Source organism: Silurus aristotelis (assembly GCF_946808225.1).
Source record: "Silurus aristotelis genome assembly, chromosome: 24".
NCBI classification, from domain to species: domain Eukaryota; kingdom Metazoa; phylum Chordata; class Actinopteri; order Siluriformes; family Siluridae; genus Silurus; species Silurus aristotelis.
This window is the reverse complement of record NC_139597.1, coordinates 3,769,157-3,796,580: the sequence shown is the minus strand read 5'-3', so window position 1 is coordinate 3,796,580 and position 27,424 is coordinate 3,769,157. Positions and strand designations below refer to the sequence as shown.

General features: G+C 41.5%; 1 protein-coding gene across 2 annotated transcripts in view; it reads right to left on the bottom strand.

Annotated features, from left to right (window-relative positions):
* exoc4 (exocyst complex component 4) overlaps positions 1-27,424 on the bottom strand; it is a 131,402-nt gene that overhangs the window by 15,753 nt on the left and 88,225 nt on the right. Inside the window, exons 11-14 of one of the 2 annotated variants that reach the window (XR_014531301.1) lie at positions 17,069-17,282; positions 2,835-2,971; positions 181-508; positions 1-74 (exon numbers count right to left, since the gene is read on the bottom strand). The exon at positions 1-74 is cut by the window's left edge and continues 1,486 nt beyond it. Coding sequence is in view for 1 of the 2 variants with exons in the window: in XM_083527948.1 (XP_083384074.1) it covers positions 353-508; positions 2,835-2,971; positions 17,069-17,282 (507 nt within the window). In the remaining variant the exon portion in view is untranslated. The remainder of the gene's footprint in view (positions 75-180; positions 509-2,834; positions 2,972-17,068; positions 17,283-27,424) is intronic. The other variant, XM_083527948.1, reaches the window with a different exon arrangement.

The following is a 27,424-nucleotide window of genomic DNA, read 5'->3' as shown; positions in this document are numbered from 1 at the left end:
CCCAAACTGTTAGCACGAAGTTGTTGTACAGGACGTATCTGAATGTGGGAGAATAAAATTTTCCCTTCTCAAACCTGATCCAGCATGGCAATGCACAAAGCCAGCTCCATAACGATATGCTTTATATGGGCTGAGTGGCCCGTGATAAAGTTCTGACCTCAACCCCATTGAAGACTTAACTAAGTAAGTTTGCTCTCTGGTTGATTTTAAAGGTTGGATGTGGACTTATTAATGGCATGATGATAAAGATAGATAATGGATAATTACAGTAAGTAAATGGTTAAACATTTTGTTACTGTACAAGTCTGTGTGTGTGTGTGTGTGTGTGTGTGTGAGCTCGTGTTTTTCTCACCGTGTAAAATCCTCCTCGTCCTCTCTTTTCGGACGCAGCTGTCTGGGTTGAGTCATGTTGGCCCAATTGGGAAGTGACTGCAGCAGGCGGCTGATGTCCTCGTCTTTGGCCCAGGAGGCGCTGATGGTCAGCTTATCATCAACCTGCACTATACTCCTGCAAAACACACACACACACACACACACACACACACACACACACACACACACACACACACACTTTACACTCTCTACACTCGAAAGCACGGCGATAACAAAGTACAATAACATGCCGAATTACACGCAGCACATTTACATTGTAGGGTTATGAAAGTTTTGTTTCACTTGTTTCAGCACTTTGCATGTTTTTTATTACATTTACATTTTTTTTTTTTTACTATTTACACTACTAGGAAAGGTTTATTAACTATTTGAAACATAAGTAACTGTATTATATATATATAGAGAGTACACAATGAAAGTAAGTGCACCCTTCACATTTCAGCAACCATTTTAGTATATTCTCAAGGGACAATACTATAGAAATTAAACTTGGATATATTTTAGATTAGTCAATGTGCATGTGTCATTATTGTCCAAATAACTGGCAACAAAAGTGAGTACACCCCAAGTGAACATGTCAAAAGTCCAAAGTGTGAATATTTAGTTTGAGCACCATTGTTATGTAGTGCTGCATTTATCCTCCTGAACATAGAATTCACCAGAGCTGCACAGGTTGTTGCTGGGATCCTCTTCCCCTCCTCCATAATGACATCACAGAGCTGCTGAATGTTAGACACATGGTGCTTCTCCACCTTCTGCTTGCGGCCCACATCTGCACAACAGGGTTCACATCTTGGCCACTTAACCTTCAGCTTCTTCATCAAGCCAGTTGTCATCTTGGCAGTGTGTTTGGGGTCGTTATTATGTTGGAAAACTGCTGTTCGGAATAGTTTCTAAATGGAGGGCGTCATGTTCTGCTTCAGAATGTCACAGTACATGTTGGAATCCTTGTTTCCCTCAATGAACCGCAGCTCCCCCAGTACCAGCAGCTCTAATGCATCCCCAGACCATGATGTTACCACCACCAACACTCGACTATATGCAAGACACAATGTTCCTCATGTTCCAATGTTCCTGAACTAAACAAGTTTATTTTAGTCTCATCAGACCACAGGACATGGTTCCAGTAATTCATGTTCTTGTACAGGTCGTCTTCAGCAAACTGTTTGAGGGTTTTCTTGTGAGAGCTACAGCAGAGGCTGCTTCTGGGACGACGGCCTGCAAACTGACTTTTTGCAGTGTGTGGTGTACGGTCTGAGCAGCGACAATCGAACCTTCAGCTTCTGCAACCTCTAAAGCAATGCTGCAGCACTCATGCGTCGGTTTTTTGATGCAGCTTCTGCACCTGACGCACAACAAGAGGACTCGACTTCTTTGATGGACCCTTGCGAGGTCTGTTCTGAGTGGAACCCTCCTTGTAAAACCTCTGTATGACCCTGACCAATGTACTGTAACTCAGCTTTAGGGTGATACTGATCTTCTTACAGCCTTAGCATCTTTGTGGAGAGCAACAATTCTAATAGTCAAATCCTCAGAGAGTCTTTACCATGAGGTGCCATGTTGAACATCCAGTGGTCAGTATGAGGGAATTGTACTTAAAGCACTAAATGTAACTGTTTTAATACAAGATGCCTAAATTAATATGACCCAAACCTGTTTCAGCATGAAAATGCCCCTGTGCACAAAGCCAGCTCCATGAAGATATGATTCACATTGGTTGGAAGATCTGGAAAGTCTCCTGCTACAGAGCTCTGACCTCAACCCTATTTAACATCAATGTAAACACTTACTGCACCTCCAGGCCTCCTCACCTCAGCTACATCACTACCTGACTTGACTAACACCCTTGTATCTAGTGGAATGTCTTTCCAGAAGAGAGGAGCTTAGTATACAAGCAAATGAGGACTACATGTGGAATGGGATGTTCAAGAAGCATATGTTCAGGCTTCAGCAATTTTTTGTTCATATAGCACAGAAATGGCAGTGGTCCTCATACACAGCCTTGTTGCACCACTACAAAATTAACTGATTCACCAATCAAAGGATAATTACATTGTACCTGCTTTCAGAAGGAAGAAATCTCACAGGAAAGAAATAAATACTTGTCCATTATTCCCCAAGAGGTGGCTTTTTATATTGATCACATTAGAAGTCAAGAAAAAAGTCAAGCGTGTATCCGTGCTCTTCAACGTCCTGACCTTCTAAGCTTTACAACACAAGCAGTGCGATTCAATTTCATTGAACCATTAAGAATTGATATAAAGTCATTCAAGATTAAAATAGTTACAAGCTACGTGTTGTGCCTAAGGAACACCAGAAACAGTCAGAAAGACTTGTAGGAAATGTGGGCATGTCCTTCAACATTCTAACAAGAGGTAAACAGAGATGCTACAAATCAAAGTAATGAATGTGTGTATTACTGTGTGTTATTGATGCATTACCTGTACGCAGTGTTACAGATCTCCTTGTACTCTTTGAGCTTGTCACAGACCATCTCCAGGAACTGGTTCGAGTAAGCGCTTAGGTCCCGCATGAGACTCATCAGATCCTGGATGGACTTCTCTACGATCACAGTGCTCTGGAAAGACACACACACACACACACACACAGTTAGCTATGCCGGCTTACCTCATCCTGAATTTTGTCAAATTCAGCACCAGGGCACCAGGGAACCGCGCATGTTTAAAATGCTGAAACAATATACGGCAGTTTTGAGTATCTATAATACTGTTGGCCCGATCCGATCCTTAGTGAAAACAGGTCCTTACTAGTGATTCTCTGGAACAAAAAAGCCAAAAAAAATATATTTAAATATATTTTTTTTTATCATTTACAATATTTTGATTCATTTAATATAATTAATCAATTAAAAGGTTTAAAATTAATAAAAATAAATATTTTAGTCCCCATTTGGGCATATAAGTCTTCTTCTTCTTCTTCCGGCTGTTACCATTAGAAGGCGCCACAGCGGATCATCCGTCTTCATACCACCCTGTCCTCTACATCTGCCTCTTTCACACCAACTACCTGCATGTCTTCCCTCACCACATCCATAAACCTCCTCCTTGGTCTTCCTCTTTTCCTCCTTCCTAGTGTCTCCATCCTCAGCATTCTCCTACTGATATACCCCATGTCCCTCCTCTGCACATGTCCAAACCATCTCGATCAAACCTCCCTCACCTTGTCTCCAAAACGTCCTACATGCTTCATTACTTTCATCTTTTATTTATTCTTTTACTCATTCACACAGAAATTCTTAAAGCGGTACATTGAACGCAAAATATTTCCTACCGCTAGACTGTCGAGAAAAAACTTTGCTGATGACAGGAAGTGGCAGCAGTTAGAGTTTTCGCACATGCGTAATACAAACGGTGTTGACTGCTCAAATAATCACAAAAACAGAACTGTTCAGGAGGCAGACAACATTTTATCGCAATTTACTGTAAATCTTCATACAATCCATCATCGGCGTGTTAGACATGGTTGCTAACGGCTCCACAGTGTATGAGAGAGTAATGTCCTACAGGAACAGGAGACCCTTAGATGTGTTTGAGCTGCTTTCCAGATATTAACAAGCTCAGTGGTGTTCTTTATAGCGCACTCTCTATAGGAGACGTTTGGCAAAGTTCACACAACCTCAAGAGAATCTGCTGCTTTCTCCAGGCTGAGTATGTTAAGAAGAAATAGCCATGACCTGGATTTGAATAGTGCTGGGTTTAGACTTTTCCAACTGTTTTAAGGAAACACTAGAACATTTTATTTATTTTTTTAGTGACCATGTTACACATATACAGCACTTATATCGTTAATAAACCAACCAAGCAGAAGCACAAATGCAAAAAGGAAACCTGTAAAAGCCATGGCCTAGCCTACCCAGGAGTCTTAAAGAATAGTGATCAGAATGGGGTAGTGTACTGTTAAGTCGTCCCCCATGTATCGCAGTACGTACGAAAAAGGAATTTCCACGATAAATGGACGCGGTACTGGAGCGTAGCCTATGCATAGTTTCTCTGCTTGTTTATTAGTTGGGGTGTCCTGTGACATCACAAAAGGGGCCGAGTTAAAGCTACACGTCACTGCATTCTTTATTTTCATTGGCTAAATCTGGTGACGTGTCTTCAGCTTTTTTGACGTAAAAGGATACTACAACCAATAATCAAGCGGAAACCTTACGATTTCTTGTAACGCTACTTATTGTTTATGATGAACTGAAATCGGGGCCATTCGCAAAACGAAATAGTTATGTGCCAAATTTAAAATCGCGATAAAGTGGGACCGCGAGATTTTAACCGCGATAAATACGTTAATAATATAACAAGTATCTGTAAATAATTTTGCAAAGCAGAGCAATTTACACTACCGTAATCTATCAACAATACGGTAAATGTACGAGGTGGTATCGAAAAAAAGTTGTAAAAAAGTTGTAAAAAAGTTGCCAGATTTGCCCAGTTTGACACAGAACTTCACATTTGATCAATGTTCTAACTTGCTGTCCATGATAAAATAGCAGACGTGGTAACGCACGTGGTCAAATTAGCTCCCGTTGTACACAGGACAATGTCTTTTGGCACACTGACTTATGAAGGTTGGTGCTCCCTGTGACTGTGCTTGCAGCTTAATGCTGCCATCTGTTGGTGTGTTCTAACTTGTTTTAAAATCTTTTGATACCACTTGTATGTATGTGGTTTGCGAGTTCAGATCATAGGTACAGGATCTGGATAAGATTCTCCAATGAAGCGAGGTCAATGCTTCGGAGGTGTGTATGACTACAGGGAATCCATGTAGGACCATTAAATCACTGACTTCAGAACGACTGATAAATCCTACATCGCAGAACCTTTCAATTGTAATTGCCCCAAAACAGCTCAGGAGGTATTGATTATGTTTGGGATTGCAATCGATGCATCGGCAGAAGGCTTCGGCGAAATCGAGCCAGAGGTGTCATTTCCAGCTGTTAGAAATGGGAGCTCTATGGATGACAGCTCAGTCGTTTTTTTCCATAGCCGGGGTTCTGCCTGTCAGTTACCAGGTACTCAGCATGCGAACGTTCTGAAAACTCTAAAAAATGGAATACAATCAGGCTTCGCTTTCGGTAAAAAACGGTAATGACGAGCGCACGAGGACAAGTATGGTGCTGGACAAAATGCAGCGTGGCAGATCCATTCATCTTCACGTCTGTCAATCGAGTCCATTCTACATCCAACCTTTCTGTCTTCTGTCCCTGATAAATCTTCGCTGTTGGAGCATCATCGAGTACAGTTTTGGCACAGGGTAATGGATTACAGCCAAGACAGAAGTGTCACATGTAGAGAAATGACACATAGCTGGCTGAACACTGAGGGGCGTTCGAGTCAAACCAGGACTTTTAATGTTACAGGTATATAAATGGATGCTAGCGTGGCGTTACTACATGTAGTACTAAGTGTTGCAAGACGGTCAAGAGACCGTTAATCAAGATGGCAGACGATAGCCTTATTACAGTTTGAAATGCAGTATGAAATTAGTTTATTTTATAAAAATCAAACATCCTGGTTTGAGTTGAACGCCCCTTGCCTAAATGGCACCTGAAACCAAGTCACAAAGAACAGTTTGTGAGAGTTGGGGTGTCCAAAACGGGACACCGTGGAACACCCCAGCCAGCAGGGGGAAGCAGCGGCCTTAGCAAGGTCAGTTACAATCTGTTCTACATATAAAAGCGCCCTGCCAGGGAGGGAAAGAGGGAGGTGGTGGGTTAATGATCCGTGACTGCAGCTGAACACGGGGTTTGGTGTCAGTCCGTGAAAGAGCTCGACGCAACTGTGTGGCCTCGCTGGAACAACTCAATCATCTCGAGCGCACGTGTGTTTGTGGACGAGCGGGGACATATCTTAACTCCAAATAATCAAGAAGAAGGGTGCTTGGTCAGCTTGATCAGCATTGTTTAATAAATACCCCCCCCCCCCCCTCTCTCTCTCTCTCTCTCTCTCTTTCATTCTTTCTTTCTTTCTGTCTTTCTCTCTGGAGCCAACGAAAGCCAGAAGCGCAATTATACCTGTAACAAATGCTTGGGTGCTCTGCGTCTAATTCTGCTCATTTAACACAGCCATTCGTCTTAGCTCAGGAAATCATTAAAAAGTAATCAAGCCAGAGAGAAGGTGGAAGAAGGAAGAGGCTAGGAAGATAAAAAAAAAAGGCAACAAACAGCCACAGGAATGGAGAAGGCAAACCGTCCCCGTCCCCGTTTGTCTTGCGGCAAGGAAATATTTCCATCGTATTTAAAACGGCAGGCTGATGCCTGAGAGGAAGAGGCGCTCTCGCTAGCTTTTCTCCTGACATGTCGGGTTGATCTTCAAATGTGAACAGCACTTAAAAGCGACTTCACGAAGACATTAGTATTGATTTACGCGACGATGCACAGCTGTGCTCTCGTCTTATACGTATGAACGCCTCTTCCCCTGCCTGAGTCAATTTGTTTGTGAGCACAATTCATCTGAGATGATCTGCAAATCTGGACTCCACATCGAAAGTTTTGCTTCGTCCCTCCGACCTTACCGCTCGAGGGGGATCCGATTTGACGTGTAAAAAAAATCATGTTAATTGAACGTATAGCTACTACACAATTGTTACGCGTCGCCACAGAACCACGCGAAATCTCTGCCGAAAACTCGACGTGTTTTGAAACCTAGATTTTTGCAGTCTTTGTTGATATGCGAGAAAAAAAAGAACAGCTGGGGAGGAACGTCCATTTTTTATAGCTCGCAGGTTTCCATAAATGAATAAAAAGTACGGCATTTGGTCCCTAATGAATGAAAAATTAAATGCCATATTATGTGAATAAAAAATAAAAAGAAACACTTCAAAGCAAAATGTTATGAGAAAATAACATACCAATATAATAATCAGGGCCGTTGCAAGGGCTTTAAATAGCCATGGAATGAACCAGGTGTTCGTCTTTGATATGACACATCGAGGTCAGGGCTTGTTCCTTTTGCAAAATAGATGTCAGTGAACACAGAGCAGAGTGGCACATGGTCCCTGGAAAGTTAGAAACCAGGTTTGTGTGTGTGTGTGTGTGTGTCCTCTGTAATAGGTCAGGGGCTTTTCCCATTAATCCAACCCTGACCCTGGAGCTTGGAGGTTTCAGAGTATTTAACCCAAATGTGCTGCTCGCTCACGCCGACACACACACACTGCACACGTTGGCTGAAACCAGTGAAGCAGGACGCACTCGCACACCCGTCTCACCGGGGTAAAGGAGTGTGACGCAGACCGAGAATGGCATCATGACGGTCCATTCATCATTGTCAGAGTAGCTGTGTGCCTACAAAGACCCCGTAACCCGGCGTGATGACAAAATGTGTGTGTGTGTGTGTCTGCTTGTGTGTGTGTGTGTGTGTGTGTGTGTGTCTGCGTGTGCGCATCAAGACCTGCCATTTCAGCCGCAGCGTCCAATCAACATCACCACGACACGTGTGTGTGTGTGTCTGTGTGTGTGAATGCACTAAAGAAATCAGTAACAGTTTTGACATGCTGTCAATGTTCGAGAGAAAACGCAATGCCCAAAAACACATCTGGAAAAATAGACATTTATGTAAGGAGTTTCCACTGTCAGAACTCTGTCACTGTGTCTGTCAATGATCAGTGATGAAAGGCTTTTGATTCGTTGGGTTATATAATGAGTGACAGATGCAGAGAGAGAATATGTATAATATGTATAATGTGTATGTGTAGATATTTGTCTAGACCCTATGCTGAAACATCAGTAAGACAACACTCTCTACAGCAGTATTGTATTTGCTACATTAGTTCATTTAACGACTATACTGCTTTTGTAATTGGTTTATTTATAGTGACGTCACAGCGACTCTTTAGCTCCGCCCACGACACACCTCCAAAAGCTCGGCTGTTTCCGGAGAGAAGCGTGAGGCTTTTATACATCGGATCAAACTAAAGACTCTTCAGAGATATGGATGATGTAATACTACTTTATAGGCACTGACATGAGATGAATGAATGAATACCTTTGGACCAATCGGAAAGAAGAATTCGGTATTGATGGCGTATGAGGTGACACCTCTTTGGTTTTACACCTGCACTAGTTCCACTGCTCGACCAATCAGAATTGGAGCTACACTTTCCCACTCCATAAAACTGACAAATACACTCAATTAACCTTTTTTCAGAAATAGAGCATCATTTAGCTATAATAATTCACTCTGTATCTCTGTGTGTGCGTGCATGTGTGTGTGTGCGTGTGTGTGTGTGTGTGTGTGTGTGTGTGTGTGTGTGTGTGTGCGTGCGTGCGTGCATGTGTGAAAGAGAGAACATCTTCCCTGGAAACACCTGAGGTGCGAATCCCATTTCTGGAGCATGCAAATCTCTCAAGAGGAGGATTACTCATGTCCTAATGGGTGTAATTTCACTAAGGGAACGCTCCACTCCATTTGGGTGCCGTCTCTCTGCTGGACAGACGATTACATCCCCGTGTGTGTGTGTGTGTGTGTGTGTGTGTGTGTGTGTGTGAGAGAGAGAGACACTGAAGTGCCAGGTGTGAGAGCTATGTGACGTGCAAATGAAGCATCAGTAGCAGAATTAATAGGTGTGTAGGTGTGCTTTTAGAGTAATGAGAGTCGTGGCAGGGTCTCTTATCTGCCCTCCACCCCCCCCCCCCCCCCCCCACAGGTTCACAGGTAAAGAGATCTACAACCAACTCCAACTCCTGGCTCCATCACTCCTCCTCCAAACTTCTACCAACTCTGAGACCTCAGGAATATTGCTGTTACATCGATGTGAAAGCATGAACCCAAACCAGTTCCAGCACGATGATGCCCCTGTGCACAAAGCCATCTCCGTGAAGATCTGCTTTACATGGGTTGGAGTGGAAGATCTCCTGCTATAGAGGTCTGATCTTAACCCTATTGATCACCTTTGGGATGAACACCAGGCCTGATCACCTCACCTCCATCAGTCGATGCCTTTAGTTCCACCCTTGTAGCTGAATGAGCACAAATCTCCACAAAATCTATCTCTCCAGAAGAGTGGAGGTTCGTATAACAGCAAAATGTGTGGAATTGAACGGGCACTCGGGTGTCCACAAACTTTTGCCCATACGTTGTACGCTCCATAAAAAAGGTCCTTATGGAGCGAATGGTGTAGAAAAAAAACGCAAAGCAGTGATGCACACGTTGATTTGCTCATCCCGTGTCCTGAATGACTTCGCTGAAACACCTCGCTAATCCCGTCCCAGCATGAGCGTTCAGCACGGGCAACGCTCCAACACACCTCTGTCCCTCGCTCTAAACCCTGTTCCTTTGCTTTGACAACACTTTTTTTCTCCGCAGGCACAGATTAGCTCTTTCCCCATCTCTCGCTATCTCGTTCCACGAAGGACCTTTTTCAGCTAAGAGGTTACCTAAAAGAACCGTGGTGCTCACACCTCGGGCGTCACAGCAGTACTGCTGCAGATAGATTAGAGGTAGAGAGTAACGATTACGCTGTGGCTTAATATAAAATATACCAACTTTACACTAAAATGCTGCAATAATTATAAAGCATGCTGAACTTCTTGGGAAGGTCTGGGTTTCAAGCCCCGGTATCGCCAAGCTGCCACTCTTGGGCCCTTGAACAAGGCCCTTAACCCTCTATGCTCCGGGGGTCCCTTACGAGGGAAATATCAAGGTCCGTGACGTTGGAGTGACGTGGGGCCGCCTTCCCGTGGGCTCACCACCTGCAGGAGGGACCGTAAGGGACGGTGCTGTGAGGATTGGGCAGCAGTCGAAGGCGGGGGCCTGCTTAGACTGCTGCCCCCGCGACCCGAATTACGGATAAGCGGGAGAAAATGAATGAATGAACTTCTTGGAGCTTCCTAAACATCTACTTGAATGGAAATCACTACAGAGACACCGCAAGTGGAACATTCATGGAACCAAAGCTGATACACCCTGAACACTTACACACATGATAATGAAGGTAACCTAGAAGCCAGAGGTCACTTGAAAAGAGTTGCAGGACGAATTGAGAGCACCAGGAATTATGGACACAAGACAATAGGAAATGATCGGCAAAACATCCGAGTTTGTTCCTTTACCTCATAGATGCACATCGAAAAGCATTTAAACAAATCAGATCTGAAACGGGGTTTCTCCAACTTTTAACAAGTCAGATTTCAGACTTACGAAGACCTTTTAAAGACCATTAAGAATGAAAATGAAGACCTCGTTCACACACGCATTTGTTGTTAGCAAGTGACATTAACCGAAGACTAAATAAAAATAATAAATTCAAGCCAAGTATCGCTAAACTTGCGCTTCCTCACAGCTGAAAAATAAAACCAGTTTTACGTCTGATCTACAATCCGAGAGAGAGATTCATTCAAATAACAGATAGCTGCTGCACTTTGGTCTTATTTGTGGTCGTAATACAGCAAAAAAAGGTGCTTTAATGAGCGTTAAAGGGTAGTGTTGCCTGGACATCAGCAAAATTAAGACCTGTATAAATTTAAAGAAGCGAATTTAAGACTCAAGGCTGAAAATTTCAACTTTTAGACTACCCACTCTGTGGAAAACCTGGTCTTGAACTGTGGGAGTGGTTTGGTGAAGCATGGCAGTGGGAGCCTCATTATATGGAGCTGCTTCTGAAGAACCTGTGGCTTTACGTGTCAATGGAAAGGTTTTAAATAACTGAATCCGGAAAGAAGATTTGCACTCTGACAGAACAACCGAGGCAAAAAACAAACAAAAAAAAAAACACCTCAAGCATCTTCTAGCTTGAATCCTGTAAATCCTAAAAAATTAAGGAGGCCGCCGTTGCAAACGTTGTGGAGATTTCAAGATGTTTTGCCGGCAGGCATGGGCCAAAAGTGAACCAGGAAAAATGGTGCGAGAATAGATAATTACTTCTCGCTGTAGATGTTTTGAAGCAGTAATTGCCGACAGCGGCTTTGCTGTCAAACTATCAAACTATGTTAATTTGTGGTGTCGGAATACTTACTGCGTCGCATAAATGACAAACACCGATGCTGTTTTCCGAAAGCGTGCAAACAGTGAGTCAGGAATAACTTTCTGATCAATCCACTGCGCCGACATTTTCAAGAAGGTCTTTTAAGCGAAGGTTGCCTCCAGACAGATCGTATGTTTATCCGTGTGCGGATACTGAAGTCATGACAGTAGCCGGATCGCTGCTGCCCTAATCAGAGGGGAGACAATGCTCTTTTAGGCCGTATTGTTCTGTGATTGGCTGTCTCGCTGCTCGTTAATAAAGCCCCACGCTGCGTATTTGTGCCACAATTGAGCGACTCGCTCCTAATGGAGCTGCGCCTGTTGGGAGCCAATCAGCGGGTGTCTCCGACTCACACACACAAAAATATACACATCAGCCGAGCAGCACATGCCTAGGCAGAGAAGGAAAGGTCAGTCTCATTAGTTTATCTTCAGGTTTGTGTGTGTGACTGACTGAGATTGAGAGAGTGAATACAGAGGGATTAAAAAGGTCAGGTTCGTTAGCGAAGGCGACGACGCGGAGTCCGCGTCAGCACTTCTGCGGTAACTTTAGCTGCAGTTGCATGACGGTCTCGATCACCTCTGAAAACACGCTCGGCGCAAATAGCCAAACCATTGCCAGGTTGCCCTCACTCCATATCCACACAAGCGCAGAAGCTCCAACTGCTTAAGGGTGAAAATTTCCAAAGTATGATGGTCCATAGACCAAAAACATCCCACCGGCTGCTGGTGTTTTTTCTTTCGTGAGAATTAATTTTATTATCATTTATGCTCCTGATACTACAACAGGTGTATTCACATAACTACAGGACGTGGATCTGGTACATCCTGGATGTAGGCAACCGTACTTTTTAACCATGTAGTTTTAAATAGCATATGAGGTGGTATCAAAAAGTTTCGAGTCTAGCTCGGTCAGATCCGGTCCGAATGTCCCCTCTCGGACGCCTTAAAACCTGTTAGAAGAAACTCGCTATTGACTGTCTGGCCCCTGGGCACGATTTGTAGACGCACAATGCTGTGAATGTCGAAAAAGATGATGAGCATGGAACTTGGTCGAGCTGCGGACCTGCCTCTACTTATTCGGTCATGGAGATGATCGAGATGAGCAGCTGGTCTCCTCCAATGTATTGACTGTTGCTTTGTCTCAGGGTCATACTCGTACACCCAAGTTTAGTCACCGGTAACGATCCTCCACATGAAAGAAAAAACAAGTTGACATTTTCTGGGGTTGAGCTCGTTGAATGTCTTCCCGATCTCTCGTTGTCTTCCACTGAGGTTTTTCCGCTCACACCTCGAATGACTCCATCTGTTGGCGTGTTACAAAACTAGTCTCAAAACTTTTTGGGACCACCTCGTAGTGCATGAAAGACCATTGGTCCATGACCAGGTTCCATGCAGAACAGATCAGCATCCATGCAGAATAGATCAGTGTAGAGGTCAACCGATTAATCAGCACTAATATTTGGCTGCTGGAACTATCAGAGTGGCCTCTAGAGGCCACTGTTTGTTTATACGAGTGAAAATGTGTGCTTAACAGAGAGCACATTATTATCATTTATAAATTTATATATAAGTGAAAATATTCATATATATTTTCTTCAGCACATTTTCAAGATTCAGTAGTGTTTTTGGTACTTTTGTAATGGATAATAAAATACTTTTAGTATCCATTTTTAAAACTATGGATTAATCAGTTATCGGCAAATACTATCCAACCTAGCTATCGGTATCAGTACAAGCCAAACCGGTGGACCATTAGATCAGTGTACATGCACAACAGACCAGTGACCAGTGTCCATGAACAGATAAATGTTAAGGTTTTGTGTCGGGGGTCTGCAGGACTGTACTGTAAACACATCTGTTTATTTTCAGAATCCAGTAGCCGTTACTGGAAGAGATTTATGGCGCCAATCTCCAGCTGGGGAACAGACTAACCCAACCTTCTCCCTTGTTTTTGCAGATACATTTCCAATTAAATGGATCAGTCAGCAATTGCAGATAGCATCACAGGTTCACACGGCACAGACAAAAGGGGGGGGGGGGGGGGCATCCTGGTGAAACCCACATGGACAGAGAAAAAAAGAGGAAAGCTTGTGGGAGGAAAAAGGCAACAGTGTGGATAACATGGCCTGTCTGATCACTCCAGGTGAAGAATGGAGAGAAAAAAACACCACGTTTCAGAGCTTATCAGAAAGATTGACCTCTAAGCCAAAGACTGGACACAGCATTTTCACTAATCATATTATTACCACAAACGAATCAACGGCTGTTTTCACAAGTGAGCATTATCACAGGATAAACAGCTGTGGCGCAGTGGACAAGGTTTAGAGCTGGTAATCCAAAGACTGGAGGTGCATTAGGAATTGCAGTGCTAATCCATCGCCCTACAAACACAGACATGCTTTGTAAGTGTTTTGTATACTCTAGCACATTATGGGAAATCAAGACAATAAGGTTTGGGAACAACTGATGGATCCTCAAGTAACAATCATGACTACGGGGAGATTACATCGTGTCTGGGTTGTCTGGGAGTAAAAAGGGGGGTTGGGCATCAAAAATTTGAATCAACATTTAAAAATGTACAAGAACGATGATTTTTTTTTTTTCTTCCTTCAAAAAACCCAGCTTGTTAGCAAGTTGGCAGTTTGGCAGTGCTGGGACTTGAACCCTCACTACTTGAACATGAAGCCACCACTGAATTGTACATGGTTTATGAAGCCTGGATGAAACATGAATCTTATATTTAGGTGTCCACAAACGTTTGCCAGTATAGTGGAACTTTCGGTGGGTAGGAGGAGATCATGTATGTTTCAGGGACACCTTCAGGAGGAGAGCGGCAATAAGAGGTTTCAGGTGACCTGGAAGAACATCTATTCTGCATTATGAAGAAAGCGGGCCACAGTGGTTTCCCCACAGCTGATATGAATATAAAACTTTGGGCAAAAACCTATCGTGTGTACGTGTAGGCATCAGTGTGTGTATCCATGTGCTCAAAGTCTTTGTCTGCAGAACTCCACCGCAGGAGAGCCCTACTGTAAGCATCACTGCACTCTTCCATTCGGCCTGGGAGTGCTCACAAAGGCAATGCACAATATACCACAATATGGAGAGGAAACCATGCTCGTCTTCAAAACAGTTCCTCATATAACGCATGACTGTTCGCTGTGACGAGTCGCAGAGTCCAGGTCAATTCCATCTTCCCTTTCCGTATGAGAAACCGTGAGCGTTATGCAACGATGAACTCTGAAGGGCATTGGAATTTCAAAATGAGGAGCGAAAAGCAAATAAAATGCTTTTAACACTAATTTATACAATGAAAAACAAAGAAAAACAAATACTTTTTGTTTATTGGGTTGGTTTATTTAGAGTAAGTTTGGTCTGAGCCGGTAAGATTATTATTATTTTTTTTTTATGAGCCGTTGTGGTTTATTATGGGCTGGGTTGTGCCGGTCTGGTTTATTGTGAACCAGTGTGGTTTATTGGGTGTGGTTTATTGTGAGCCGGTGTGGTTTATTAGTTGTGGTTTATTGTGAGCCAGTGTGGTTTATTAGTTGTGGTTTATTGTGAGCCAGTGTGGTTTATTAGTTGTGGTTTATTGTGAGCCAATGTGGTTTATTAGTTGTGGTTTATTGTGAGCCGGTGTGGTTTATTAGTTGTGGTTTATTGTGAGCCAATGTGGTTTATTAGTTGTGGTTTATTGTGAGCCAGTGTGGTTTATTAGTTGTGGTTTATTGTGAGCCGGTGTGGTTTAGTTTAGCTGGTGTGGTTGTCAGCAAGTTGTCAATATCTCAGCAACATATTTTGTTCCACATTTCAAGATACTAAAACTGCTCAAAGCAGTAATAGGAAGAAAATGCAAAGACTTAAAATGTGAAACAGAGACTAAGCCTTAAAGGGATTAAGTCTGGCTGGGGAGGGGGTGGTGGTGGTGGTGGTGGGGGACTTTGGAAGTCTGAAATCACTAGCACTACATAGACCTGTTACGCAGTGTGTTTATCAGCATGTGTGTGACTTTGAAACAAAACACTCAGTCACTATCTAGTGCAGAAAAACCCTATTGAAATGACAAATGTTGCCTCCATAAGAGCAGTCAACACAAACACTCATCCAGAAGCGAGCGCCAAATAGAAAAGTATTAAAAAGACATCCAGACTGCTTAAAGAAAAAGTTCATTACACAGTTATTAAAAACACAGAGCTGCAGCACGAGTATAAAGAGAAGCGCAAGGCCAGGGATGTGGCGCGCAGGCTGGCAGACGCGGCGCAGAAGCGTCTTTGAATTGGGGGTAATTATAAAAGGAAAAGACAGCCCGTAACAAAAGAGCGGTTTTATGGGGCGCCCGCTATCTGGAGAGTCGCTCATTAGCCCAGCAGGGTAATTAGCAAGATGCCGCAGTCCTCGTTAAGGAGAAGTCATAATCGTAAACAAATGACGGTAAACTCCCGCCGCGGCCCCTTCTGTAATGAACTGCCACTGATCTCAAAATGAAAGAGAGTGAAGACAAACACACACACAAACACGGAGAGCGTGGGGTATGAGGGATAAACGTGGCTCGGTTTGCATTAAACCTCTGCTCTTTAATCCTACAAAAAGCCTTCGGTTACACAAGCAACTCAGGGCACAGGACAAGCAGAGGACTCGTGTGTTAATATGAGGAAAAGACAAAACTTTGAATGGAATCTTAAAATCTGAGATAAAAGGAACAGGTTAAGAAGTTTTGAAAGTGTCTTCTGTCTGCAATGCAAATCACAGCAGTCTTCCTGTATGATGGGAAACGAGCTTTAGGGAGACAAGCTTCTACATGACCTGTGTCTAATCAAACCAGCAGTATTCACTGGGAGAAGTGTTTCGATTCCAATGGAGTCGAGGTGATATACGAGTGGACGTGGTAAGGAGAGTAAAAGGCTCATCATCTCATCTCACTGCTGGAGCACACCTGATGTAGGGACGCACTGGAAGAAGAGATCAGCGTTAAAATGTGAGATCCCATTCGCCGTTCTAATAACTAGAAGTCGAACGTTTCGTTGGTTTTGCTAATCGATCGGCACCGATTTTTGTCGATTGCTGGGACTATCGACAAAAATCCATAACGATAGTTTTTCCTGGTAACGGCTGACATTACGAGAGCGGCCTCTACAGGCGAATCATAGACACCACGTGCTGTTTTTTATTTTGCCGCACAAAAGGCGCTCTATTAAGCACATTTCTAATTTATTATATAATTATATTTGTTCATCAATATATTTATACTTATTTTTAGCACATTTTCATGATTCAGTGCTTTCATGATTCAGTACTATTTGACATGGAGTGTTTTTTTTTATTTATTTTTTTATCTGTTTATTTAATCTGTTATCTGCAAATACAATCCAAACTAGCTATCGGTATCGACAAAAGTGTTCAATAGGTTTAAGGTCAGAGCTCTACAGCAAAAGATCTTCCACTTTAAACCATGTAAAGCATATCTTCATGGAGCTGGCTTTGTGCACAGTCATGCTGGAAAAGACATATTTTAGAACGGCGTGCCTCCAACAGTTTGAGGGAGAACCACATATAGCCGTAGAAGTGAATTTTAAAATGTATCTGACTACGTCTAATGTCCTGAAGACACTTACAGTAAGTGTGTAAAGTGGTAAGAAATGAAAAAAAGGAGACAGAAAGAAAAAAAGGGCATGGGCTAAATAAATCTGAGAAGCTACCTGCAGAAGAGGTCTCTGGACTCCCAGGTTCTTCATGGTGTCAGCGCTGGCCAAGATCTTGAGAGGATCGGCCACTTTAGTGACTATTTCGATTTCTTTATTGGTCTCGGTGCGCACTTGGTTCAGAAACAGCTCTTTGATGTAGTAGGTGAGGAAGGTGCGGAGCTGACACTGCTTCCCCGAGCCCATGCTCAACTCGATCTCCTGAATAAACCTGGGGAGAGACGAAGACAGAGTAAGAATCCTAAAGTGAATAGTTATTGACAGAAAAAGGCAAAAACACCAGAATCAAATTACTTTAGAATTTGAGTAGAGCTTAAATTCACAACGAAATTAATTTGGTTCCTTCCAAAACCAGAATAATCAGAATGCATTGATGCCATAGGTTGTTATTGTTGGGTTGCAGTTGCTCGCAGTAAAATGAAAGTAAAATACAAAAATATACAGATTAAGTTATGAAGTGAAATGAAATTTGTAGCAGCAGTGAAAAAGGCATGAAAATCGGAACTTTTAATATATCCAACCGTATATTATTTATATCATGTATTTACATGACCGCCAAAAAGCATTAGAATGAGATCCCTTCACACCCAAAGTCGAAATAAACTTCAAGAAGGATGAAGTCTGCAGGAGCCAAATCTGGCGAGTAGGATTGGTGCGGAAGCGAGATCATGTGGATGATCATATGGCGTTCTCTCCGCCGATCATCATGCGTGAGTTGCTGAATGGTTTCAGCATTTCCGGGAGTTGAGCTCGTCAAAGGTCTTCCTGATCTCTTGTCCGTCTTCCAGTGATGTTCTTCTATTCTTGAAGTGTGCGAACGCCTAGTTGCGGCTTCGCCGTATGTCAAACGGCTCTGTGTCAGATTTGCCCAGTTTCACACAGAATTTCACGTGTGGCTCTTTGTTCTAGCTTGCTGTCCGTGACGAATATCTTGGTAATGCACGTGGTCAGAACAGCGCCAGTTATCACCAATAGTCTCATTAGTTTGGAAACTTGTTGACACCACAGGGTTCTTTACCATGTTCACGGTCGGTCAGAAGAAGTGGAGTTAAAGATTTAATCTCCTATAGAAACAAGTTTGTGGATTACCTTTCCTAGAAACTATAACGTGGGAAAATACGTTCTTACATCGCCACAAAACAATGAGTCCATGCAAAAGCTCTTCTTTAATCATAAAATGTAAAAAAATAAATAAATAAAAACCACAAACTAAAATATATACAGGACATTCTTTAAATCCTTGCATTTATGACCATTTATGACCTTGTGCCCTGTTATCTTAAGCATTTAAGAGACATTTCTTTAATCCTAAAAGCCTACGAATGACAATAAGAAAACTTTCAGTCCCCGGGCTGAGCGTATCTTGGTAAAGTGCTTGGTAAAAGAAATAGTGCATGGGGGCCACTCCAACACAAAACAGCCAGTAAAACCATGTTTCCTTCTGACAAGCTGCTACCGTAGAGCAACTCCTGAAGACAGGAAATCTGGCAACATACCCTCTAAAGGGGCAAAACAATCCAGCCCATTAAACAGCATACTTTTTCCCACGTGGAGGAAAGAGACACCAATTCTGTTCCAGTTTTAAACGAGAAAGCAGAAATGCCTGGCTAGGTTTCCTGAGCAAACACACACTGCTTGCTGCTGTATGAGCATCTGTCACATCTGCCACAGCTGAAGCTGTCTGGTACGGCGTGACAGATCGAGTGACGATGATTGATTGATGGCGTAATGTTAGAAATGGTCGTTCTTCGTGTAGGGAAGAACCCAGTGTAAAAGGGGTGTGGGTGAATATTCGCTACAGCTGTTCTAACGGATAGGTCACTAATTTAAGCACGGGAGGTTTACTGTTAAACAGAAATCGCTGAAGGTTTATGTAAGGGAAAAGCAGAAAATAAACAAGCTCCAGTTTCAGCGGCAGGAATTTGTCGATAACTCTGTCCCACATGATGAGGCTGCAAGAAACTGGGCATACAGATATCAATGAGGCTCAATGAGAACATATTGAGCCTGTTTTTACTTTCTGGCAAAGCACACAGAAGAGGATAAAGGGAGGAGGCGTTGTTAAGGGAACAGGCCGTCCCATACCCACTGACAGGGGCTATAGATCAGCCAGTAGTGCTGATTGATCACCATGAACACAGAGGCTTATACCTAAAACCGCTTCTCTCAGCAACGCTCCAACCAATTAGCTCAACCAGTCGAGGATGCTGAGCTCTTTCACTGCGCGTGTGGAACTAAAAGAAAGAAAAAAATAATAATAAATAAAAAAAAAAGAAAAAATTTTTTACTTACAACTTGTCTCAGTTTTAGCCATTAGAAGTAAAACTTTTCCAGAAACACAATTCTGCCCATAATCAACGTCGGCCATTATCGACAACAAGCTCTCGCGCCATCATCTTAAAAACGCTCATCGAACGAGAGACAGGGGCAGATGGGTTTGTGTAAATTGGTACGTTGTAAGTGCTCTGATAATGGGGTAAAAATAAATAAATAAAAAGGGAACCAGTGAAACGATCGATAGATGAACAAGTGTCCATCTGCTCATGAACTCAAATCTACAGTATTTTTTTTTTTGAGTATGATGAGGTGAGATGGAGTTTCAATGACGTCCATTAAAGTGGCGATGGAATCAAAACTGGTTTTTCACCAAGTGTTATGATAGTACGTCTAGACAGGGCAGTTCCTAGCCATTTTGGCACCCTAGGCTACATTCCTATCGTCACCCAAAAACCCGGCCCCCCTCAATGACTGCGCCCCAATACTCCACCCCCACACCATACAAATCATTTGCAACCTTCCATAAAAAAGGTTAAACACATTTAATAATCAAGTATGTAAGAATATACTGTATATTACCCCCCACCCATTTAAATTATTGACTACGCCTGGAAATGGTGCTGTGTCTAGATACATTCTTGACTTTGATGCTTCGTGTATCCTTTCTACAAAATCTGATGAGTACGCTTTTACACTTTACTGAAGTATTTCCATTTAGTGAAACTTTAACTTCAATTCATTTCAAAGTCAAATCTCTGACTATTAGATCGACTACATTTTTGCGAAATCAGTCGTTCCTTTTTATTTATGAGGATAAAAACTTAACCGCTCAAATCAATCAATCGTAGTCGAGTGCTCTTTATGTTTAGAACTTGTTTTGCTTGGTGCTTTGTGTATCTACTGATCACCAACATACAGTTCAGCATCAGTTCAACATCAAGCAGAACATTTAGAGAGGAATAAATGATGAAGAAACTCCAGACTCGAACTCGCCACAACACACGTGACCTCATTTGTAAGATTTTTTTTTTTTAAGTCGTTTAATAGAAGGTTTTGGGCTCATGATATTTTAAATAGAAATCAATCAGTGTTTGAGTCATTAATATCATTCTATTAATAGATCAGTGTAATATTCGAGTCTTTTCACATAAATTGAGGTGATTAAGTAAAGAGTCTTGTGACAAAAATGATAATAGGAACATCATTGGCGTAATAAATCACAGCACTTTGAACACAAGTACATTTGAAAGCAAAAACGTTTGTACTTTTACTGAAGTCATATTTTTCAGACTGCATCTCTACTTTAACTTAACCATATGGTCTGTGTGATTCGTCCACCACTGGTCTTTAGACCCAGTCAGAGCGTTACCATCAGTAAGAATCAGTGCTATCATTTTATCTGCCAATTGTCAGACATCTCCAAATCATGCCCTGCAGAGTCTCTGTCACCATCTACGCCTCTTATCACATCTCATCCGTCATCACATACGATAATGTCTCTAAATGTTTTTTATACGTAAGCCCTAATTCAGCTCTACAGGAGAGTTCCTAGAGCGATACCCAATCCGAGCTAATACAAACTATTATCACTATTAACGCATAAGCAACCAATTATCTACCGATTACCTTTTATCATCATGATTGAGACATTATTCAATTCATTTGAATTTCTTAAACGAATTATCGCCTGAATAACATTTCTAAACGTTTAAGTCATTAACTACGGCCTCTTCTGACTTGCTAATTGCAGGAGCCGCGATAACTTATGGTCGTTATCATGATTATACAGTGGCTTATAAAAAAAAATAGAATAGAGAGGTCCCTATTACAATTATCATAACCCCCAGGAGCGGAGCAGAAATATATGTACTACTAATGGACGTCTGAGTCCCTGAACAGCGTAGCGGGGGGGATGGGGGGGGGGGGTTTCCACGCTGTAAAGATGACCATTATCAATCCATCACGTCCTCGGCATAAATGCACTCTGCTATATTATTCATCCCATATGTTGCGTGTACATCCTGCTCTCCTCTATGTTCGTCTCTCTCTCTCCGAGTTTCTCCCTAATCCCGTCCGTTGCTTCTCTGCTATTATTTCGCTCACGTAAATCTTCCTGATCACTTGCATTAGGAGGTAAATACGAGACGATGGCTGCCTCGGAGGCCCGTCGCCTCCTAAGGCTAATCAAATTCCGCTCTGCCCGATCTGATTGGGAGACGTGCGAGCGCCGCTGCTGAGAGAAACTCCGGCGAAGGGAAGCGCCCGAGAAAAAAAATACGCAGAGGAAGCCATCAACCGTGTCGTTTTAGAGAAGCGAAAGGAAAAAAAGAAAAGATAATAAAAACAATCTGAGGATTAACGCATGCAGCGGCGCTTGGTATCCAATAGCAACAAGGACATATGCCGTTTTTCTTAAAGCACCGAGGAGCAATTAGACACATGCAGGAGCAAACAGCGTGATATGGAAATGAGCATCGAAATATTTTATTTTCCATCGGCTCACTTTAACGCCGTTACGCCATTAACCTGGTCTGATCAAGACCTCTTTCATCACTCATCATCACTTCATTCATCTGTAATATATCCAGTGGTGAGAAATGACTGAGGGAATTCGTGTCACCTCATATTTATATCACAGCGATAAATAAAGGTCTGCATTTTAAACGAGGCCTGAGTCCAGCCTGCACCCGAGATCATTTGCGCAGATCTGCAGAGTTAAACTGTCTGCATGAATACGAGCCTGAAATGGGTTTCACACAACTTCTAGCAAAATATGTCCGTTCTCCCAGTTTCTGACATCAGTCTCACTACTCACATTTGACACACATTTTTGTGTAACGAGACAGAATGAACTCACACTAAGACAACACAAAGACAAAAAAGTACAACAAATAATATGCTGCAGAGTTCCGTAATATGTAGTAAAGTTTGAAGAATTTTATGTTTATCAGATGCATTTTAGATATTTTAGAGAAATGAATGTCTTTGTAGTAAGTTGTAAAAGTTGCAGAAAGTAATGCTTTGTAGCATGCAAAGCTTTACAAGTAGCATGTCCTTACATTGTGTGTGAAAAAAAAAGTAAAGTTTTGTAAAGTTTTACAGTATGGTGTAAAGTTTAATAATATAGTGCAAGTTTTACAGTATGTTGAAATGTTTTGCAAAATGTTGTCCTTTTTCCGGTAATTTACAATGTTCTGCAGTGGTATGTCCTTACATCTATCAAATAAATAAATAAATAAATAAATATAAGTTTTACTGCATGGTGTAAAGTTTTGCAATATGTTCTAAGGTTCTGTAGTAGTATGTGCTTACATTTTGATTAATGTAAAGTTTTATAGTATGGTATAAAGGTTTACAATATTATGTAACGTTTTACAGTATGTTGTACAACTTTTCTAGTTTATCCTTACATTTTGTATATATGTAAGTTCTGTAAAGTTTTGTATGTTTTTCCAGTATGTTACAAGATTTCTTAGAAAATTCTCTACTTAGAAATGTAAAGTTCTGTAAAATTTTACATGATGTTTGTACAATTTTGCCAGTATGTTACAAGGTTTTATAGTAGCATGTCCTTACATTTTGTAGAAATGTAATGTTCTGGCAAGATTGCCAGAGTTTTATATGTGTGCAGTATGTTTTACAGTTTTGCTGTGTGTTTTATATGTGTGCAGTATGTTTTACAGTTTTGCTGTGTGTTTTATATGTGTGCAGTATGTTTTACAGTTTTGCTGTGTGTTTTATAAGTGTGCAGTATGTTTTACAGTTTTGCAGTATGTTTTACAGGTGTGCAGTGAGTTTGACAGTTTTGCAGTGAGTTTTACAGTTTTGCAGTATGTTTTACAGTATTGCAGTGAGTTTGACAGTTTTGCAGTGAGTTTGACAGTTTTGCAGTGAGTTTTACAGTTTTGCAGTGAGTTTTACAGTTTTGCAGTGAGTTTTACAGTTTTGCAGTATGTTTTACAGTTGTGCAGTATGTTTTACAGTTGTGCAGTGAGTTTGACAGTTTTGCAGTGAGTTTTACAGTTTTGCAGTATGTTTTACAGTTTTGCAGTATGTTTTACAGTATTGCAGTGAGTTTGACAGTTTTGCAGTGAGTTTGACAGTTTTGCAGTATGTTTTACAGTATTGCAGTGAGTTTGACAGTTTTGCAGTGAGTTTGACAGTTTTGCAGTATGTTTTACAGTATTGCAGTGAGTTTGACAGTTTTGCAGTGAGTTTGACAGTTTTGCAGTATGTTTTACAGTATTGCAGTGAGTTTGACAGTTTTGCAGTGAGTTTGACAGTTTTGCAGTATGTTTTACAGTGAGTTTTAAAGGTGTGCAGTATGTTTTACAGTTTTGCAGTATGTTTTACAGGTTTACCAGTATGCTACATAACACATTCTAAACATTAGTGACACACAAACCATTTAGAATGCATAATAAAATGGTTGTAAAGTATAAGCAACTTTAACAAATTGCTACTGCAGTGTTAATAATGTTTTTTAATGCTTTATGACATTCGACAAACGCCCTTAGGCACAGCATTTGAGAGTTAATGGCTTTGTTCTAGCAATGACAGCTTGGTGGTGACCTTCAGAGCAGAGGTTTAACATTACTACCAATGAGTTACCACTTGTTTAACTATAAGTTTGGTTACTGACTGAAAGTTAAATACTTTTATTTGTGAAAGCTTCCATTTAAAAGATTAACACTGAATTAAGAAGATTTATTCTAAATGTGAGATTTATCCATGTGAAGGAAATTCAGCGTATGATGTAGAATCTGCTCTGTGCAATAAAACCTGTTTGTTTTTAGGCATTTTAAGATGGTTGTATTGTTTCACGGCCGCTACTGAACTACAGTCCATTCTGTTTGTCAAAGTAAGTTCTTTGTCCATGTAGACAAAACAAAACCCTACACTATGGTGGATTAAACAGCCAGAGCCCGAGCTCGGTCTCCACGGTGACACCACGGCAACACCGCCTCCGCGTGTGCGCCAGCGTGGGCCGTTTCTGTCTGTGAAATCTTAATTAAGTAGCGCTCAAATCTGCTTATCGAATTAAAAGGGGTTCGGGGCGGAGCTTCCTCAGCCAGCGGACGCTACTCGGCTGTCTCGTTAACCAATCGTCTTTAAGACCTGAGAAGTTGAACAAGACAGAAATGACGCTAGGTCCACTCCGATTAACCCCCCACCGCCCCACCCCCGCACACCGCATCCACGATCTGGACAACGGTTACACAGTATGCGACGATGCATAACTCAGTGTTAATAAGGAGATTATGATATGTAATTACAGGCCAGGTTTTTTCATACGCCTCCTGCTGAAAGAGATTTGCTATGTGGCGTTCGGGACCAAATGGCACACGTAATTGTTCGTCAAGAGGCGATCTTCATTCGTCCGGGGGATAATGAGCCTGACACGTGCAGGGCAGAAGAGGCTGGAGAGGGACTCGTGCGACGAAATAACAAAATACTGATCTTTCTTCCATGCTGGTGTTTGCACAGCTGCTAGTTTTATAATTTGAATGCACGGTTATCAATTGCATCGGCTTATAGCTCCACGTGATCTGTTGACTTTGTGTGAGAAATATTCCCCGTAATTCCGGATTCCTGTCCCTCTGTTCTCTCAGACAGAGCAGAAAAAAGATGACAGAGAATATTGTCAATAACAAGATATGCATTTCTTGAAAGAAATTCTCAGAGCTTGCAATAAACTGAAAGAGATAAAAGTGGAGGGAATAAAGAGAAATGAGAGAATGAGGCAGATGGAAAGGCAGATGGAAAGCAACAAAGAACGCACACAAGAAAGTTAGAAATGAAGCAAGAAAGAAAGAGAAGCAAGCCAGATAAAAAAACAAGAAAAAAAGAAAAAGTAATATAGAGAAAGAAAAAAAGAAAGAAAGAAAGAAAGAGAGAGAGAGAGAGAGAGAAAGAGAAGAAAAAGCTAGAAAGCTAGAAAGAAAGAAAGCTAGAAAGAAAGCTAGAAAGAAAGCTAGAAAGAAAGAAAGAAAGAAAGAAAGAAAGAAAGAAAGAAAGAAAGAAAGAAAGAAAGAGCTAGAAAGAAAGAAAGAGCTAGAAAGAAAGAAAGAAAGAAAGAAAGAAAGAAAGAAAGAAAGAAAGAAAGAAAGAAAGAAAGAAAGAAAGAAAGAAAGAAAGAAAGAAAGAAAGAAAGAAAGAAAGAAAGAAAGAAAGAAAGAAAGAAAGAAAGAAAGAAAGAAAAAAAAATAGAGAAAGTAAGAAAGTAAAAAAAATAGAGAAAGTAAGAAAGAGCTAGAAAGAAAGAAAGAAAGAAAGAAAGAAAGAAAGAAAGAGCTAGAAAGTATTACAGAAAGAAAGAAAGAGCTAGAAAGTATTACAGAAAGAAAGAAAGAAAGAAAGAAAGAAAGAGCTAGAAAGAAAGAAAGAGCTAGAAAGTATTACAGAAAGAAAGAAAGAAAGAAAGAAAGAAAGAAAGAAAGAAAGAAAAAGAAAGAAAGAAAGAAAGAAAGAAAGAGATAGAAAGTATTACAGAAAGAAAGAAAGAAAGAAAGAAAGAAAGAAAGAAAGAAAGAAAGAAAGAAAGAAAGAAAGAAAGAAAGAAAGAAAGAAAGAAAGAAAGCTAGAAAGAAAGAGATAGAAAGTATTACAGAAAGAAAGAAAGAAAGAAAGAAAGAAAGAAAGAAAGAAAGAAAGAAAGAAAGAAAGAAAGAAAGAAAGAAAGAAAGAAAGAAAGAAAGAAACTTTAAAATGTAAAAATAAATAAAAGAAGGGGCAGAGAAGTGAATGTTTTTTTGAACAACTGACTGTTGTTCTATTTTATAGTTTTAGTTTGACAGGTAATAAATGAGTATTAAATGATTAAATTGAATTATTAAATAAAATAAGATATAATATTGTTATAATTACTGTGGTTGTATTAAATAAAAATGCATATGATATTGAAATGATTTCTAATAAAAATGAGTAGAAATAAAGTGTGTATTTTGGTTTAAATGCGTGTGAGACGTCTCCTGATCATCAGCAAATTAAACCCTGAAGCACCAAAACCCTCCGTCTCTTCTCCATGACGTGTGTTCTCTCAATCAAGCAGCACACACACACACACACACACACACACACACACACACACGGAGGGTGGTAGTTTATTAGTGGTGCCTGCTTCTGATTGCGCTCGACAGCGTCTAATTAACTGTCATTAGAAAACAGATGTGTGAGCCCAGGGCCTGAGCTGGATTACGGCTGTGTGCAGTCTGGCCTTCTCTCTGTGTGTTTCGCATAAACACACTGATGCACAAAGCCACTTTCACACTCCTCCTCCTCCACCCCCAAACCAATTACACGCTCAGTAATCAAACCATACATTCAGCATAAATATGTGTATGCATTAGTAAATAGGTGGAGGAGGAAAAAAAAGAGAGGGAGGAGAAAAGGGAAAAAAAAGTCTCTGACCAGACCATCAATAATATGAGATAAGCGTTTTCCCTGAAGCCACTGGGACAAGCCGCTATGCAATTTCTGCTGTGTGTGTGTGTGTGTGTGTGTGTGTGTGTGTGTGTGTGTGTGTGTGAGAGAGAGAGAAGGAGAGAGACCTCGAGCTGTTGTTTATGTATCTGACACACACACTGCAGTGTGGAGGTGTTCAGGGTGTAGGGTTGAGTTTTGGGGATTGACACTGATGCTTATGTGATGTGAGGGAAAGCACTGTGTGGTTTAGATCGTCTACAGGTACTACAGAAAGAAATATAGGTTCAACTTGTTCTCTGCTACCAAAAAAGAACAGGAAGTGGAGAACACTAGAAGAACATTAGAGCTGTTTTTGTCCAAGCAACTGTGAGAAAATGGCAAAGTAAACAAAGAGCAGTGCTCGTCCGTGGTCTCGTCAGTCTGTTCTCACATGAACACTTTACATCTGGGTGTTCTCCTATGACCGTGTACAAGCGTTCTGGACTGTTCTCACGTCAGACTGTTCTCCCGCGCCCACGTCGGACTGTTCTCCAGCCGGACTGTTCTCCCGCGCCCACGTCGGACTGTTCTCACGTCAGACTGTTCTCCCGCGCCCACGTCGGACTGTTCTCCCGCGCCCACGTCGGACTGTTTTTACATCGGACTGTTCTC